Genomic DNA, 17,318 nt, shown 5'->3' with positions numbered 1-17,318 from the left:
ACTGGTAGGTGTGGACAGATCAGCAGATGGCCAGGATCCTGAACAGCACAACACGCACACAAGATGTTTTCTTCGTCTGGTAAGAGACCCCATTTCTGCATGTTTGTCTTGCATTTAAACTAGGTTAATTAAAAGATTTAATAGGGGAAAAGTTATACTTTTAAATAAAAAAAAATCATAATTATGGGCGTTTTTTAATTTTATAATTTCGTTAACATATTTATTTGTGCAACTAGTGGGCAAAGGGAGCAATTGACTCATATGTGGGCATTAACTACAAAGTATTTACAGAGAAGAGGTGGCACATATTGGAGAGGAAAGCAGCCACACTGGAATGGTGAAAATCCAAATCCAACACTGCGCCAACCTTGTTGTTGACCCGCAACAGGCGAGGGATAGTGCTTCGCTGCAAATATACAGTATTGTAGTGCCGCCACTCAAACGTATCCTTGGATATTGTACGGGCAGGAACGTGGAATGGTATCCCTCACAAAAGCTCAGGGCAGTTGATGGTTCCATTTGCAATCCTCATGAGAAACAATGCGTCCGAAATTTTCCTACGATCTTCCAAGCTGCATAGATTGAACTGACTCAACTGAGATCTGATGAGTTTTGCGGAAGCATCAAGGTAGCGATATCCCATTCAACAGACAAGAATCCTAATGAAACGGACTTGAACTCTCTCCAGCGAAGATATGAGTCCAGAGTATTAGACGAACCGAACCAGTGCACGAAAAAGCAACACCAAGACCAAAGCATAATGGAGAGTCCTCGAGTGAAGCGGAAGAGAAACCCCGCAACAACGTATTACATAATATTGTATATTTTATATCAAAACATAAATATCTAATAAAACGCCTTACCATTGACTTTATGACAAATCACAAATGTTACCAATTTTTGTACAGTACTTTTTACTAAAAAGGTTTAATCAATGGCTATGCATTGCGTATGTGCTGGAAGAAGGTCGAGCAAGCGCAAATAACATGTGGCAGACTGCGCAGGTTTCAGATTGGAAATAAAGGTCACGTGATCAATTTTCGTCGTCTTCTTCGTCCTACTCTCATCGTCGTCATGTTCAACGCTGTTACGAGATCGGCTGCCGGGGTTTTAAAGGGCCTTAAACCCTCGAAAACTCCCCAACTTCTCCAAAATGAGGCAACTACAATCCTTGGAGCCCTCACTGGGACCTGTGAGTACAAAAATTATTCATAATTTGGTTTAATTTATCGACTTATCGATGTCGAGCAGAGCGGCGCTCGCCATTACACCTCAAGGGTAAAGGGGTCGTCCGACTAGAAAATGAAAATGACTTTGTAACTTACTTAGCCTAAGTACTTTATTGTTAAAGAAAAAAACACTCTTCCTATGTTTGACCTAGTATATCGAAAATACATGTACCTTCGGATGTTGTAAAGGTGCTTTTATTAGTGAATTACAATTTTTACAGGGTACAACCCTAGTAGCTAGGGCCATGACGTTATCTTCTAGCCTTTTGGTTACAGCAATCTACTTTCCCCTAGGCCTAGTTATGTTTTGGATCTATACCCCACTTCTTTAAATTCGGATGTTAAAATCTATAGGCCTATTAAGTTAGGCCTTTTTGAAACTTTGATTTAGGCTGTGAAATTAGCCTAGGTAGGCTACTTAACTTAAGTTTCTTAGGACACATTAAGTTTAGGTCTATAATTATTTCAGTAAGAAGGTAGGCTTAACTAACTTACTTAACCTTATGAGAGTTGGTAGGCCTGACCTGCCGGTAAATTACGTTAGAATTACTGTGTCTAGAAATTTCAGTTATTATCAGGGTAGTTATTGTCAATCTATGTTAAAGTGCCTTTTAATCAGTTCAGTTAACAATCATAAGATAAATATTTAAAGGATCTAAAGAAACTTTCAGTTGTAAGTAAATTTTCGTATAGAACCGTGACTAACCTACATGGCTAATAGCATCTGAAACAGGCCTGATAACAACTTTCTTGTCAGTTGAGCGCGGCCGGTGATCCGTTCGCCTGCCAACTGCGCAAAGACTAATATCCCTGCTAATCAAAGCCCTCCCGCTCTGAGCCGCCGACTAGAGGGACTGTGTCGCGGCCGGTATTCTCTAGCGCCTTCAATTTTGTCAACGCAAAGCCCACACAGATGTCTATTGGGGTAGCCTTATTTGATTGAAGGAGATATTACTTCTAGCAATAGCCTTTGACAATGGAATTTAAAATTGAAGAAGCAAAAAATGGGAAGCCAAGTATTATTTATGACAATTATAAGTATAGGCATAGCTATACATCTAAAAGTGGCGAAATTACTTGGCGCTGCCTGGGAAAAAACTGTAATTCAACAATTAAAACTAATGCTAGTAAATCAGAAATAATATCAACCAACATTAAGCACAATGGGCCTCATCCTATCACAATGAGGTCTTTATTGACACCCAAAAAATCAACTAAAGAAACACCTGTTCATAGTCCTATAATAAAAACTGACAATGGCTCTTTTGAAGTGTCAACACCACAGTTAAGTATAGTTACAACTGACTAATAAAATCCTGAATGAACTGCATGAAGAAGTTTCACCTGACGTTTTGAGACTTCAAGAAGAGAATAAACAACTTAAGGAGCATGTTGAAACCCTAGATAAACAGCTTAGATGTGTCTTGGACCATTCCATCGAGTCGGACACTCGTTTAATGGAATTCACCGACGAGATTTTCCCTGTTCCAGATTATGTACCTAAGCATATCGAACATCAAATGATAAACTGCTCCACACAATGTAAACCTGAAACATCCACCTCATCAACATCCACGTATGACCTACTACAGCCTTTACAAAATACTACAAAAATTGCTACATCTACAGGAACTCAAACTGAAAATTCATGCGTTAATAAAGCAATGATTACTTCAGAACTATTGGGAACCGATTGGGTTACAGATCTGACCCTCAACCCTTATTTGCAGATCTTAAATGACAAATTTTTAAACTCAACCAAGTGTGTAATAATAAACCCTCTTCTTGTTCATGCTGTCAAAAACTCAAATGATCCTCAAGGTTTGTTGTGCCCCTTAACATTGGCAAATAAAAGTGTGCTGATCATGCCTGTCAATGATTCCGAGGAGTTGTGTAAAGGGATTAGTGGCTCTCATTGGAGCACTCTGGTCTTAAATAAAACTGAAAACAAATTTTACTACTACGATTCCCGTGATAATTACAACCTAAAACATGCAAAAAAGGTTGCTCAAAAAGTAGCAGAACTTTTGGGTTGTGATATACTGTCAATGGGCTTTGTAATATTAAATGGACCACAGCAGCCTAATGGTCACGACTGTGGAATTTATACATGTTGGGTTATTGAATCGTTGGTGGAAGATATCATAACGTCTGGGTCATTAAATTTTAATTTCATCCAAAACAAGAAATTGTCAGAATGGGAAGCGGTGCAGAAGCGATCACTAATATCCTATTATATTCTCAACCCCCCATCTACAAACAGTCAAACTTTTCACTTTTTAATGTTAAAAAAATATGGAAAAACTCCAGTACCTGGAAAAAAACAAACCAAGGGTGAGAAAATTACTGAGAAGATTTCTGTAAAAAACAATGCCTGGACTCAAGTAAAAACTAAAACATACAGCAGCCAAAGAAGTATTATTGAACCTGTTCTGAAAATATCAAATAAATTTGATGCTCTTCACAGTATTTGCCCAAAGGGTGAGAACATGGATATAAACACAAAGAAGCCGACCTTCACAGAACCCCTCCCCAAACACACAAGAAACCTGAGACATAATACCAATAAGAAAAACGAAAACGCATCAAGAAATAACTATCCAAATATAAAAGTAACACTTTGCTCGGATAGTCAAGGCAGACACATAGCGTCTAAAGTAGAAAGCTACAGCACTAAGAGAATAAATACCTTCGGTTACGTTAGGGCTAACACCACTCTCCTCCAAGTCTTGAACTCCTCATCCATCGATAAAAATAGCCCTTTGATCGTCTTAGGAGGCACTAACGACAGTCTTGAATGTGACCTGACTAGCATTTATAGTGACCTCGAGAGCAAACTGCTGGAAATTTGCAAAGTCAGACCAGTGTTTCTGTGCAGTGTACTAGCAAGATATGACAAATCTCTAAACCACCCGGTCAACCTGGATCTGTATATATTAAACAACTACTTAAGAGAGCTAAGCAATAGGATTGACAACCTCTTTTTAATAGATTTGGATGGACTGCAGAGATTTGATTTTACAACACACGGCCTGCACCTTAATAACAGAGGGAAGTCAAAGGTAGCGTTGTTAATTGTTAATGCTATAACTGACTGGTGCAAAAAGATTCAAGAGGCTACTTCAGCAAACAAAATGGAACTTGTTGAGAAAATAACAAACTCTGAGGACGCTGCTGTAAAAATACTGGAAGCTGATATGAAACAAATTATCAAACAAAACTTGAATAAGAAAAATACAGCCTTTGCACATTGCATATCAGCAGATTTCACACACGAAAGAAATATGAGTGCAGGGGTAGCAGTTGCCTTTAAAGAGGAGTTTGGTAAACCAACAGCTAATGATTATTGCGAACCTAACTTGACTTTACAAACAATTGACAATGGGGCTCATGTATTTAGCCTAGTAACAAAACTAAAATATTTTCAGAAACCAAAAAATAACCAGTATGCTTTTTATGATGCTGCTTTTGACCAAATCATTGATCAATTCAATAAGCATAAATTAAAAACTTTAATTTGCTCGCCTTTAGGATGCTCAAGAGATCAGGTACCACTTCTTCATTTTGCCAAACACATTGTCAGATTCCAGAGGTCCACTGATGCAACAGTTATCATAGTGTCATCTGATGAATACTACAGAGAAAAGTACAAGAACAAACACCTGCATTCTGAGTTCCTGAGAAATCTTGAACAAGCAATTGCTGTGGAGTCCACCACCCAGATGCGGCAGCGAGTTGACAGCGAAGTGTCGACCGTTCCCACCACCCAGAGGCAGCAGCGTGATGACAACGAAGTTTCAACCTTTTCCACCAGCCGCAGCGACACAGCACCACAGTGTGATAGTGAAAGTGTCAGTGAAAAGGGCAATAATGTGTTACCTGTGTGCGAAGTCTCCCTAATGTCACCTGAGACATCATCATCAAAATTAAAACCTGATTCTTTGTCTGGCTCAACAAATGAAAAAAACGACCTTTTTGTGCCACAAAAAATAACTTAAGGTTACACAATGTCTGTAAATTTACCAAATCAATTCAGAGTAATGTTAATTCAACAGTAAATTATAGGTTAGGATTAAATTTGTTTCACATTAATATTCAACATCTGCCATCACGAATAGAGTCCCTAGAAATTACAATTAATGAGTTAAACCCTGATATAATAGTTTTAAATGAACATAAAATGGTAAATTCTGAAATAGAAAGGTTCAACTTAAAAGATTACAGTATAAATGCCTCCTTTTCAAGGGTTTTATCTGTTGGAGGTGGTGTCATGGTTTTAAGTAAGGATAGCATGAAGTATAAAAAAGTAAACTTAAATTGTATTCAAAACATAATTTTAGAAAAAGAATTTGAATGCTGTGTTGTTGAGTACAAAACAGTTGGGTTGAATTTTGTTTTAATGGCAGTATATCGATCTCCTAGTTCTAGCGTATCAGTATTTTTAGAAAAATTATGTTTTTGTTTAAGAGTATTAATTAAGAGATTCAAATTTGTATTAGTTGTAGGTGACATTAACATAAATGTTTTGGATGACTCAAATCGACAAAAGCTCAATGATGTTTTGCAATTGTACAATATGAGATTTTTAGTTAATTTTCCTACCCGAATAACTTGTACTACAGAATCCGCATTAGATAATGTTTTGACTAATTTTGATGAGCTTTCAATTAGAGTCGAGGGAATTGACACACAATTATCGGACCATGATGGGCTAATGGTATCTGTAGATCCTTCTGTTGGAGAATACTTAAATAAAGCCAAAATTAAGCACAAAAATAAATATGTGACAAGAGAAACTAGAGTGTTTAATGAAAGCAATTTGTCATTGTTTGGTACGATATTAGAAAGACAGAATTGGTTTAGTGTATATAATGCTAGTGTTGATGTAAAATTTGATACTTTTCATGACATTTTTATGTACTATTTCAATTTAGTTTTTCCTAAAGTTAAAAAACGGTCCAGGAATTGTAATGATAGTTGGATAACACCTGATTTAAAACAAGATAGACAGAAAATTGTAGAGTTAAGTATAGAAGCCAGAGTTGTTAAGGATCAACAAATGTTTAACAGAATTAAAACTTTAAGGAAAAATTACAAACAGAATTTAATTAATAAAAAAAAAGATTTTTATAAAAATAAAATAGAAGAATCTAAAAACGTTAGTAAAACAACCTGGCAGATCCTCAACTCTGAGATTGGTAATAAGAAAAAACAGTGTAGCAACATTGAAATTGTATATAACGACCATACATTAGAAGATCCGCAGGAAATTTGTAGACATTTTAATGATTTTTTCTCCAGTTATGTTGAACGTTCGATAATTCCACAGTTAGATCCAAATAGTCAAAATAACAATGATGCTCTGCCTTGTTTCAATAATTTCACAAATCAAAATTTTAAATTTAGACCAGTTACAGAAATTGAAATTAAAAAAATTTTAAGTTCTTTTCCAAATAAACTTTCAACTGGATATGATGAGGTTCCAATGATAGTGATAAAGAAAGCAAGTAATCAACTAATAAAACCAATAGTCCACTTAATTAATTCCTCTTTTATTAGTGGGATCTTTCCGTCAAAACTCAAAATTGCAAAGGTAATCCCGATCCTCAAAAAAGGAGATGCACAAAATCTAGCCAACTATAGGCCATTATCATTATTACCAACCTTTTCTAAAATTTTTGAAAGAGCAGCCTACAATCAGTTAGTACATTTTCTAGAAACCAATTGTTTGCATGATAAGGAACAACATGGATTTAGACCAAATAGATCAGTTATTACTGCTGGCATAGATTTCATTAATTCGGTAATTGACTCTGTGGATAAAGGAGAGAAAACAATAGGTATTTTCTTGGACCTGAGCAGAGCTTTTGATAGCGTCTCACACAAAATTCTTTTAAACAAAATCAAAGGCCTGGGAATCAATGGCAATACTTTAAATTGGATTAGCTCATACTTGGTTAATAGAAAACAATTTGTTGAAATAAAAAGTACCATTAATAATCAAACAGTCACCAGTCATTCTTCGATAGCACAGATGCAGCATGGGGTCCCGCAAGGTTCTATCCTTGGACCTCTGTTGTTTTTGTGCTATCTAAAAGATATTCCACATTCTTTTCAAAATGGCTCAACAAAAACACTTTGTCTATATGCAGATGATGCAAGTTTCAAAATTAGTAGCAATACAATAAATAATTTGGAACATAGTTCTTCTTCAGCTTTATTGGGTATCCATAACTTTTTAAATAATCACAGACTATTATTAAATACAAGTAAAACCAATTTTATCATGTTCAATGCAGGAAGAAGTAAAAATTCAGTAAATCCAGTAATAAAAATAAACAACCACTCTTTGGAAAAAGTTGTTTCTACCAAATTTTTAGGCTTAACATTGGATGAAAATTTATCATGGAATCTCCACATAGATCATGTAGTTAACAAAGTCACCTCTGGATTGTATGCTTTATATAGGATGTCTAATTTTTGCTCAGTAAATACATTAAAAACAATTTATTTTTCTCTTATTGAATCAGCAATCAGTTATGGCATTGAAATCTATGGAGGTACATCAAAACAAAATTTGGATAGAATTCTTATTCTTCAAAAAAGGGCGATAAGAATCATAATGAATTTGAATTTTGGTGATTCGGTTCGTCAGCATTTTACAGATTTGGGCATAATGACTGTTTACAGTTTATATGTTTTTCACACAGCACTTCATGCTAAAAAACTAAGTATAAACAATCTGGTTCCCAGGTTAGGTGACAGCCATTCCTATTTTACAAGAAATAGAAATCAAATTGCCATTGATTTCCACAGGCTAGAGTTTTATAATAAAAAACCATTAAATGCGGGTGCTAAGTTTTTACTACGGCTACCTGTGGAATTGAGAAACGTTAAATATGTAAACATGTTTAAGAAAAAATTAAAACTGCATTTGACAAATAAAACATTATATAAATTTGATGAACTCTGACAACCATACTTTTTGTTGTTTATGATGATCAACTGTTGTTTTAAATATGTACCTTATGGCTTATGGAGGAAATGTAAAGAAATTAGTTTGTTAGATGTAATTTAGTATAATGACGCCATTCGATGTATACCACTGTATATAATATGAATAAAGACATTTTCAATTCAATTCAATTCAACCAGCCAACTTGTTTCGTTTTGAACTTACATGAGTGAGGAATTTCAAACCATCACCGGTAGGCTGACTTGTTCATAGCTAAGTTAATTAGGACTTTAAAGAATGGATTAGGGTAACCCTATCAGTGGCCAACGAGCGTAATACGCTCGTTTGCCCTGATGCCTAGAATGGCCACCAGCGTAATACGCTATTATGGGCCAAAATTTTGTAACGGTGAAAAAACCGCTTATAACTTTAATCAACTCTGATAATGAACAATATATACCGTAGGCCTACCATTCGAAAAATCACAGGCTGCACTTTACTTTAGGGCCTACACTCATTCGAATGAAAATATCGATTATTCGATTCTTTCATTTGATGTATCGTTTGGTTAGTTAGGTTAGGTTAACCTTACCTAACTAACCTGAACGATAAATTGAATGAAACAATCGATTAATCGATATATCGATCGATCATTTTCATTTGAATGAGAGTAGGACCTTAAGTAAAGTGCAGCCAAATCACATTCTGAACTTTCATTTTATTATAAAGCCTACCTAAACAAACCCTGTAGCAGTTACCGGTTTATAACAATGTCTCGACGATTAGATATCAAATCAATTTTTGGCACGGCACGACTTTTGCAGCTGACACTTGGGAACGGCTGCACTTTACTTTACGTCCTACATTCATTCGAAACTTTCTAAATCAATAATATATTACCGGTACTATTTCTAGAATCTCCTGTTCTTTCCGAACAAAAGAAATATGAGGTTGGCTAAGTTTACTTCCACGGTTGAGTTTTTACATATTTTCAAAAAAAGGTCTGCAAAATCGTCAAAATGGGCTGGCCATTCCACACTTCTAACATTGGCCATTGCTGTTAACTTATGCATTCATGAATCATCACAGTCAGTAGTAAGTTTATTTCAACCTCAACGTAACATTACAGCCTACGCCACAGCAGCAGCCAAGCCAGCAGCAGACTCAGGCTCCAAGGGCAGGATTGTGGCTGTCATTGGTGCCGTTGTAGACGTTCAATTTGAAGGCACCCTCCCTCCCATCCTCAATGCCCTGGAGGTCAAGAACAGGAGCCCACGATTGGTGCTTGAGGTTGCTCAGCATCTGGGTACGAACTAAAACTTATGAACTAAATTTTGTTTATTTTAAAAAGTTGTCTGTAAAGTGGACATTGGGCCTAGGTCTATTAATGTTACTGATACTTATAAGTACAAATACATTTGTACTAAGTTGTTGTTTTTTTTATTGATTGGAAACCATTAACTTATTGGTAGAAAGTAACTTTAGACTTAATTTTTCAAATTGGATTGGTTAAATAATAATAGCCTAATCAAAGTGTAAAAATTCTTAAGTAGGTACCGGTACCTGTACTAAATAAACATAGGCCTAATAAATACATTTAAGTAGGTACATTTTTGTAAGTAGACTATTATAAGAACTCTCCACTTAACTTAACGAATCGCTGATTGTCAATTGCTTTTAGAAATTAATTGTAAAATTCCAAAAATGGGCCTAACTTATGTTTTAACAATTTAAAAAAATCTTGAACATTGTAAAAGATATAGTAAGCTTGGTTCAAACTTTAAGATAGTTTTACTTAGTGCTCAAGTATTTTCTATCGAATGCCCTGATTTTTTGTGAACACATGTAGGCTAGGCCCTAACCATCAGAGCTTTCAATTATCCAAATCTGGTAGGCTATGGTAATTTGGATAGTTGAAGTTCTTTTTCCCTTTGCTTTTTTGCTTGTATCTACGCTACTTCTGTGTGTGCGCAGTTCTACTGTAGGCTTACTTATATTTTTTAGTAATGTAAGTTAGTAAAAATAAAAAAATAAAAAACAACTGCCCAAAAGGTTCAAAAATCTCTAGGCTCTATTCAAAAGGCTTGTTGATTAACCTTCAACAGTTCCCTACTAGCATAAATAAAGGCCTACGATAACATAAATTCATTATCACTTCTATGTCACAGTCAATTTTTGGTGTTGGTGATTTCTGTTTAATTAAGACATTACTATTATTATTATTATTATTTTTTATCACCACTATTAATACAATTTTCTCTTTATATGTTTTTCATTTAGTAAGTTAGGTACATACATTGTTTAATATTTGTAGTGCTTAAGTTATAATCAACTCGGAAGTATCAAAATTCCATCTTTCAGCTAATTACACTTATCCAATTTCTGTTCTTTTTTGTCTAAATTTTCTCTCAATAGGCCAAAACAATTTTTAGACTAGGGACTACGTAGTTTTTTATTTTTATATTTCTTGCACATGTTTTTGTTCTCTCTACTTATTTGATGATATTGTGTTTGCAGGAGAGAGCACAGTGAGGACCATTGCCATGGACGGTACAGAGGGTCTGGTGCGAGGCCATGAAGTTCTGGACACTGGATACCCCATCAGGATCCCTGTAGGAGCCGAGACATTGGGCAGGATCATGAACGTTATCGGTAAATACTTGACAAATAATGGATAAACGTACCTTGTCAGACGACCCTTGACATGTAGTATCAAAACTTGCTGGCTATGTTTCGCCTGTTATTTATATAACTCCGCCATCATCAGGCTAACATGCTGATCCACTTTTTAAGTCGTCGTCAAAATAAATTATAAACACATTTTAGACTCAAAAAGTAAAAACGATAATGATAGGCCTATCAATTACACGAGCTGTGTCATGAACTGGACAGAAAGCAGACTGAGCTAGTTTATGACAGACTGACTGGACTCTGGGTTGTCGTACAAAAAATTGGCTGATTATATGAGAAAAAAATGCCAAGTACACATATAAAAATTCTCTATCAAATGGCATCATGTTCAAAAGAATAAAATAATAATTTATAGTTGAGAAATTACAATATTTTGGCACAAAGTACTATAAGTTGGCCAACCCTTGCCGCTTGGCCTTATTTTGCCTGGTCTGTACAACTAGATTGTGATTTCTCAGCTAATTATTATTTTAATAAATCAGCATTTTTTTTATTTGAGTACCCAAAAACTTAAATGGCCGCCATTTTAACACAGAAAAAAGTTGTTTTTAATGATTATTTTTTTAACAGATTATGATTTCATAACGTTTTATAGGCCTTACCAAGTTTTATAAATGTATCTTAGTATTTTCAGAAATGGAACTTTAAAACACAACAAAACACAATGACAGATATCTGCCTTACAAAAGATTTGAAAAAGTGTTATTTTTGATTGATTTTGTTTTTTATTTTGACTAATTAAATCTATTCCTGAATATTTTGTACTTAGTTATGGGACACCCTGTATTGTTTCAGTGGGAGTTTTAAGAGAATACAACTTTATCTTTAGGAATTTAGGCAACCCTTATTTTTATGTTTTTAAAAAGAAGTGAAAAAAAACAAATAACACAAGTTGTGTACAATTTTAATTTGCCTTATAGGTGAGCCCATTGATGAGAGGGGCCCCATCAACACAGACAAGTACGCAGCCATTCACGCAGACGCGCCAGAGTTTGTGGACATGAGTGTCGAACAGGAGATCTTGGTCACTGGCATCAAGGTCGTCGACCTCCTTGCCCCCTACGCCAAGGGAGGAAAGATTGGTAAGCATCTAACCTTGAAGGAGTTTAACCTGATTTACAGTATACTCACAGTGTATTATTAAGTGTGTAATTTGTATAAACAAGGTGATAGTTAGCCAATTAGTGATTGTGGTATCTAATGAAATATGTTAAGCTATTTTAGAAGAAACCTTTTTGTTCCAAGAATTTACGAGGTACTGAATGACTAGTGAATGATGAATAGTGGTTCGAAATCGTAAATAGATTGAAGATGGTAGGTTTTAAAGCAGGTTAATGGATGTTATTGAAAAACTTCTGATTTTACTTGGGGGTCACTAAAAAGATTCATTAGGCTAGGTATATTTATATTCATATTCATATTATACATACATGTTTCAGTATTTAGAAAAAAAAGAAATGATACATTACATAACTCTCACAACCAACCTTATGATCAACTAGGTATTTCCTCTAGGCTATAAAAAAATTTGGTATTGCCAATAATTTATTGTGACATAAATCATTAAAAAATTCTACTTGGGTTGGCAGGTCTGTTTGGAGGAGCTGGTGTTGGCAAGACTGTATTGATTATGGAGTTGATCAACAACGTAGCCAAGGCCCACGGAGGTTACTCTGTGTTTGCTGGAGTCGGAGAGAGGACCCGAGAGGGTAACGACTTGTACCATGAAATGATTGAGTCTGGAGTCATCTCCCTGAAGGACAAGACTTCCAAGGTGCGATAAAGTTCTGTTTGTTTAAGCATGAACTACATTTTTAATTGTTATTGTTGAGGTCAATTTCATTTCTAATTTCTAGTAGGCCTACTAAGTAATTTTTGGTTTCCATCTAAATCTTCATAGATACTACAGCAGACTGTTAACATGCTATGGGATGCACTGATTCCATTTTTAAGGGTTACTATACTAGAATCATACTGGTATGTAGGCCTAACAGTTGAGAATTTTGGTTTTGCTAGCAATTGACTTTCTTGATTTTCTAAAAACTTAGCCTACTCTTATCTTAACTTACATGTTGGTTTTCTCAATTTACAGTTAAAAAAAATTGTTTTTCTACGAACACAGCACACATATTTTACTGGCACTGGCTGTATCCAACATTCACACATAGTTTTGTGTACTGACCAAGCCTTGTATGGTTGCACAGGTAGCGCTGGTGTACGGACAGATGAACGAGCCCCCAGGCGCCCGTGCCCGTGTGGCTCTCACTGGACTGACTGTGGCTGAGTACTTCCGTGACCAGGAAGGACAGGACGTGCTGCTGTTCATTGACAACATCTTCCGCTTCACCCAGGCCGGTTCTGAGGTGTCCGCCCTGCTGGGTCGTATCCCCTCCGCTGTGGGTTACCAGCCCACCCTGGCCACTGACATGGGTACTATGCAGGAGAGAATCACCACCACCAAGAAGGGATCCATCACCTCTGTGCAGGTAAATATGTTTAAAGCTTTGTGGCAAAGGAATTATTGATTAACGAGTATGCTGATAAAAGGATGAAAATAAGCCAGCAGTCAGCGGTAAGAGTTTGTATCTGAATAATTTGTACTAAGAATTCCAGTATTATTTACAAGCTTTTCAAGTGACTAAGGTGAAAAACTATAGAAATCTGTAGTTCCATAGGATAGGGCCTATTGCCTTGTGCCATTTGGACCTCTAATGCCTTTTTGCTAATTGGGGAAAATCATAATCTGACCTGACGACCAAAGCCTAGAGAGCGAGTCAGTCCGTCAGTCAGCACTATTATTACAGATTTTAATAAAATCGTCTGTGTTTTTACAAAGGTTAAACTCATATTTTTCAACGTTCTGGTGTTGTAAATTTCATTGTCTAGGCTATACCAGAGAAATAAAAGGAAAATATAATATTAAGATGTGTCAGTTTTGACAATTTTTTGAACTTGGCACCTTTCCAGTCCACATCTCGCCTAGTTTGTGAGACTGCAATGATACCAATGTCAATGGGGGTGTACTTAACCTTGTAGTACCATAGACCTAAGGCACATACCCCTGTAACTTGTCTCAGTTTCCTAAGTCCCTCTTAAACCCCTTTCTTGACGCAAGTATTGTCTGATGTTGCAGGCCATCTACGTGCCAGCTGATGACTTGACTGACCCTGCTCCTGCCACCACCTTCGCTCACTTGGACGCCACCACTGTACTGTCTCGAGCCATCGCTGAGCTGGGTATCTATCCCGCTGTGGACCCTCTTGACTCCACCTCCCGTATCATGGACCCCAACGTCATCGGTGCCGAGCACTACAACATCGCTCGTGGAGTACAGAAGATCTTGCAGGTAAGACATGGCAAACAGCGACAATGTTTGGTGTGTTCAGCTGAATAGGACTTCTTCGGAGAGTAGATGTCATCACTCATTATATGAAGTAACCGTATGGTACTTTATCCTGCCTTAATATCAATTTAAGAAATGAAAAATAGTTGTTGTAATAGGCCTAGTATAATTTAAATTCTCGGAAAGTAAATAAAAAACGTCTAAAAACACGTGCATTATATATTTATACTTGTACTGCTGACTCACAAGACGGAATACATATCAAAGATGGTAAGTGGTGATCGATTTTGATTGGACACTCCATTCATCATCTGACCTGATAGGTGAATGTATGCCCATAACTTTTTACTTTCTCCCCTTGCCAAGGAAGTATTGTTTTCGTCAACATATTCGAGTTTGAGTTTTGAGTGGATATAGGCCTATCTGTTTTGGGCCCCAATGAACCCAAAAAAGTGGTTTTGAAGTAATGTCTGTCCGTGTGTGTGTCTATCTGTACATGTGGATGTCTTCAGAGCTACAGACCACACCTGTGGTCCGACTCTGATGAAATTTTGATTTTTCATTGTAATTTCCCCATAAAACCCATTAAAAAATTTAAAAAATCTAATTTTCTTAAAAATAGCATGAAAGATTTTTATTAAACTTTAGTGTATTATAGTCCTTAAAAATTCTGAATAAAATGTGGTACGGCTCCCATCGCTGTACAAATTACGGTTCAAAAGTTATTGTAACTTTCCCTATAAAATATATCAGTTAGGCTACACCTTACGCTTACTCATGATAAATGTTGATAATAAGCTAATGGGAGAAACTATGTGTCAGATTGCTGATACCGTTCTATTATTCATAAAAACCTGGGTTTACTGTGTTTTACAAGATTCTACATTATTTAACGACTCATGTGTGATGATTTTATTTGAGTTCAGTTGTCAGTGAGGTTGTGTTTGTCCAGGACTACAAGTCCCTGCAAGACATCATCGCTATCCTGGGTATGGACGAGTTGTCAGAAGAAGACAAGCTGACAGTCGCCCGAGCTCGTAAGATCCAGAGGTTCCTGTCCCAGCCCTTCCAGGTGGCTGAGGTGTTCACTGGCCACGCTGGCAAACTGGTACCCCTCGAGGAGACCATCAAGGTATTAAGATGAATTTAGAAAAGTTTAGAATGTTTTAAGTTGTAGCTTGAAAAGCAAGTTGTTTTGTCTGGAAAATTCAGGGAATTTTGTTTTCCAAATTAAGTACCAACCCTGCCTCTTCAACAAGGTACCCCGAACCCTTAACTGCAAACCTTTTAACTCTTAACTTGACATTGTATTTTAATTAACTTTTATCATTCTACATTAATTGTATCTGAATTGTCCGTATTAAATGAAAATTGTAATTTTTACTCGAGTACTTTTCATAAACTCATATAGAAGTCAATTATCTGAAACATAAATGGAGATTGAGGGTGTTTGGATACCGGTTTTTCTATGGATAATCTGTTATTGACAGTAAAATCAAGATGCATAATTTTATCTTCAATTGTTGTTAACATTTAAATACAAATACCTGCTTACCTGTATTTTTTACTGGTTTTGATTGTCTCCTGCGATTGTAGCAATGTCTGTGACCATATATTGGGGTTTTAGCGACAACTATAATTGTTTCCCGCGATCACGGCAACACCCGTCATCAGCATTGCAAATGTTCGTCTTTCTTGATTGCGGCAACAGTGGTTATTATGGCTTTTCAGTTGAATAATTGACGACTGACGCTCTATGTTTATTTCAATCCATAACATGTATTTTTAACCTCTTCTACTTTGTAACCGTCGTATAGAGATGTTTTTCCCAGTGTCATCTGCTGTTGTTTGTAGGGATTCTCCAAGATCCTGGCTGGAGAGTACGACCATCTCCCTGAGGTAGCCTTCTACATGGTTGGACCCATCGAGGAGGTCGTGGCCAAGGCGGAAACACTCGCCAAGTCCACCTAAGTTAATTAGTCCGCATTTGCTTACTGAAGACTCTTCAGCATCTGTTATTTTCACCATGTGAATGTTAAAGAAGAGAGTAGACAAGAAAGTTAACTGATGTCCGTAATTCCATTACGATTATGTAAAATTCTACACTACAAAATTTAATTTTAAGTTTACAAGATTCTGTTGTATATTTCCATAAGCAATCGAATGAATTGTACTGTATTTGTTACTTTATATGTTATTAAACCTGAAAACAACCTTTTATCTTGAGTTTTACTTTAATCCTTTTTACTTTCTCCCTATATACCATAGTATATGGAGGAAGTATTGTTTTCGTCAAGATTTTCGAGTTTGAGTTTTGAGTGGATATATTCGTTTTGGGTCCCCCTGGACCACAGGAAACATACCACTATAACCCAGAATGCCAACCGCATGGTAAAAAGCATTGAGTGTTTTGAGAGAGCTTTGCCTGTCAATTCATAGGCAGCGCCACCAGCGTTGCCATGCACTCAGCATAGCAACGCTGGTGGCGCTGCCTACGCTCATCAGCTATTACTAAATCTTTCCAAAACTAATTTTACACGCTTTAATCTAAAAACTAATACCAATTCAGATTACCCAGCACTAAAATTAGCCGGTGAAGATATACAAATTGTTGAGAACACTAAATTTCTAGGATTATACATAGACAGTAAATTAAGCTGGAATGATCATATTGATCATGTGGCAAATCGAATGTCAACAGGCCTATCTGCACTTTATCGATTATCAAAATTTTGTAAACTTGAATCCCTAAAATTGGTTTATTTTGCTCATATTCACTCACATTTATCCTTTGGTATAAGTATTTATGGAGGAACATCACAAGCTAATTTAGACAGAATTTTAATTCTCCAGAAAAGAGCAATACGCATTATGTTAAATTTGGATTGGCAAGATTCTGTTAGGGAAAAATTTGAAGAACTAGGCATAATGACTGTATATAGCTATTATTTCTATCAATGTATATTATATACTGTCAAAAATTCAAATAATGTCTCACTGGTAGGGGATTCTCATCAATACTGTACCAGAAACAGAAATAACTATGCAACACCTTCACATAGATTAAGATTTTTTGAAAAAAAACCAATGTATATGGGTA

At 36.1% G+C, this 17,318-nt stretch overlaps 1 protein-coding gene across 1 annotated transcript; it reads left to right on the top strand.

Moving 5' to 3' along the window:
• Positions 1–1,035: 1,035 nt before the first annotated feature.
• LOC128988640 (ATP synthase subunit beta, mitochondrial) lies at positions 1,036–16,436 on the top strand. Its single transcript, XM_054410120.1, has 9 exons — positions 1,036–1,192; positions 9,314–9,490; positions 10,702–10,836; positions 11,796–11,957; positions 12,465–12,649; positions 13,080–13,361; positions 14,009–14,221; positions 15,171–15,350; positions 16,073–16,436. Exons 1-9 carry the CDS (start codon positions 1,075–1,077, stop codon positions 16,187–16,189), a joined length of 1,569 nt encoding a protein of 522 aa, XP_054266095.1. The 5' UTR covers positions 1,036–1,074; the 3' UTR covers positions 16,190–16,436.
• The last annotated feature ends 882 nt before the right edge of the window (positions 16,437–17,318 follow it).

This window comes from Macrosteles quadrilineatus, unplaced genomic scaffold (genome assembly GCF_028750875.1).
Source record: "Macrosteles quadrilineatus isolate MER2022 unplaced genomic scaffold, UCM_ALF_1.0 Scaffold_3__2_contigs__length_128488019, whole genome shotgun sequence".
Lineage (NCBI taxonomy): Eukaryota > Metazoa > Arthropoda > Insecta > Hemiptera > Cicadellidae > Macrosteles > Macrosteles quadrilineatus.
Note: the sequence above shows the minus strand (reverse complement) of the source record. Positions and strands in the feature narration are given on the sequence as shown.

Excerpts from the sequence above, each read along its gene's own strand:
- LOC128988640 (XM_054410120.1), top strand. The coding sequence starts at position 1,075 with ATGTTCAACGCTGTTACGAGATCGGCTGCCGGGGTTTTAAAGGGCCTT. Across the intron at positions 11,958-12,464 it reads CGCCAAGGGAGGAAAGATTG|GTCTGTTTGGAGGAGCTGGT; the intron begins GTAAGCATCTAA and ends TTGGGTTGGCAG. Across the intron at positions 13,362-14,008 it reads GATCCATCACCTCTGTGCAG|GCCATCTACGTGCCAGCTGA; the intron begins GTAAATATGTTT and ends CTGATGTTGCAG.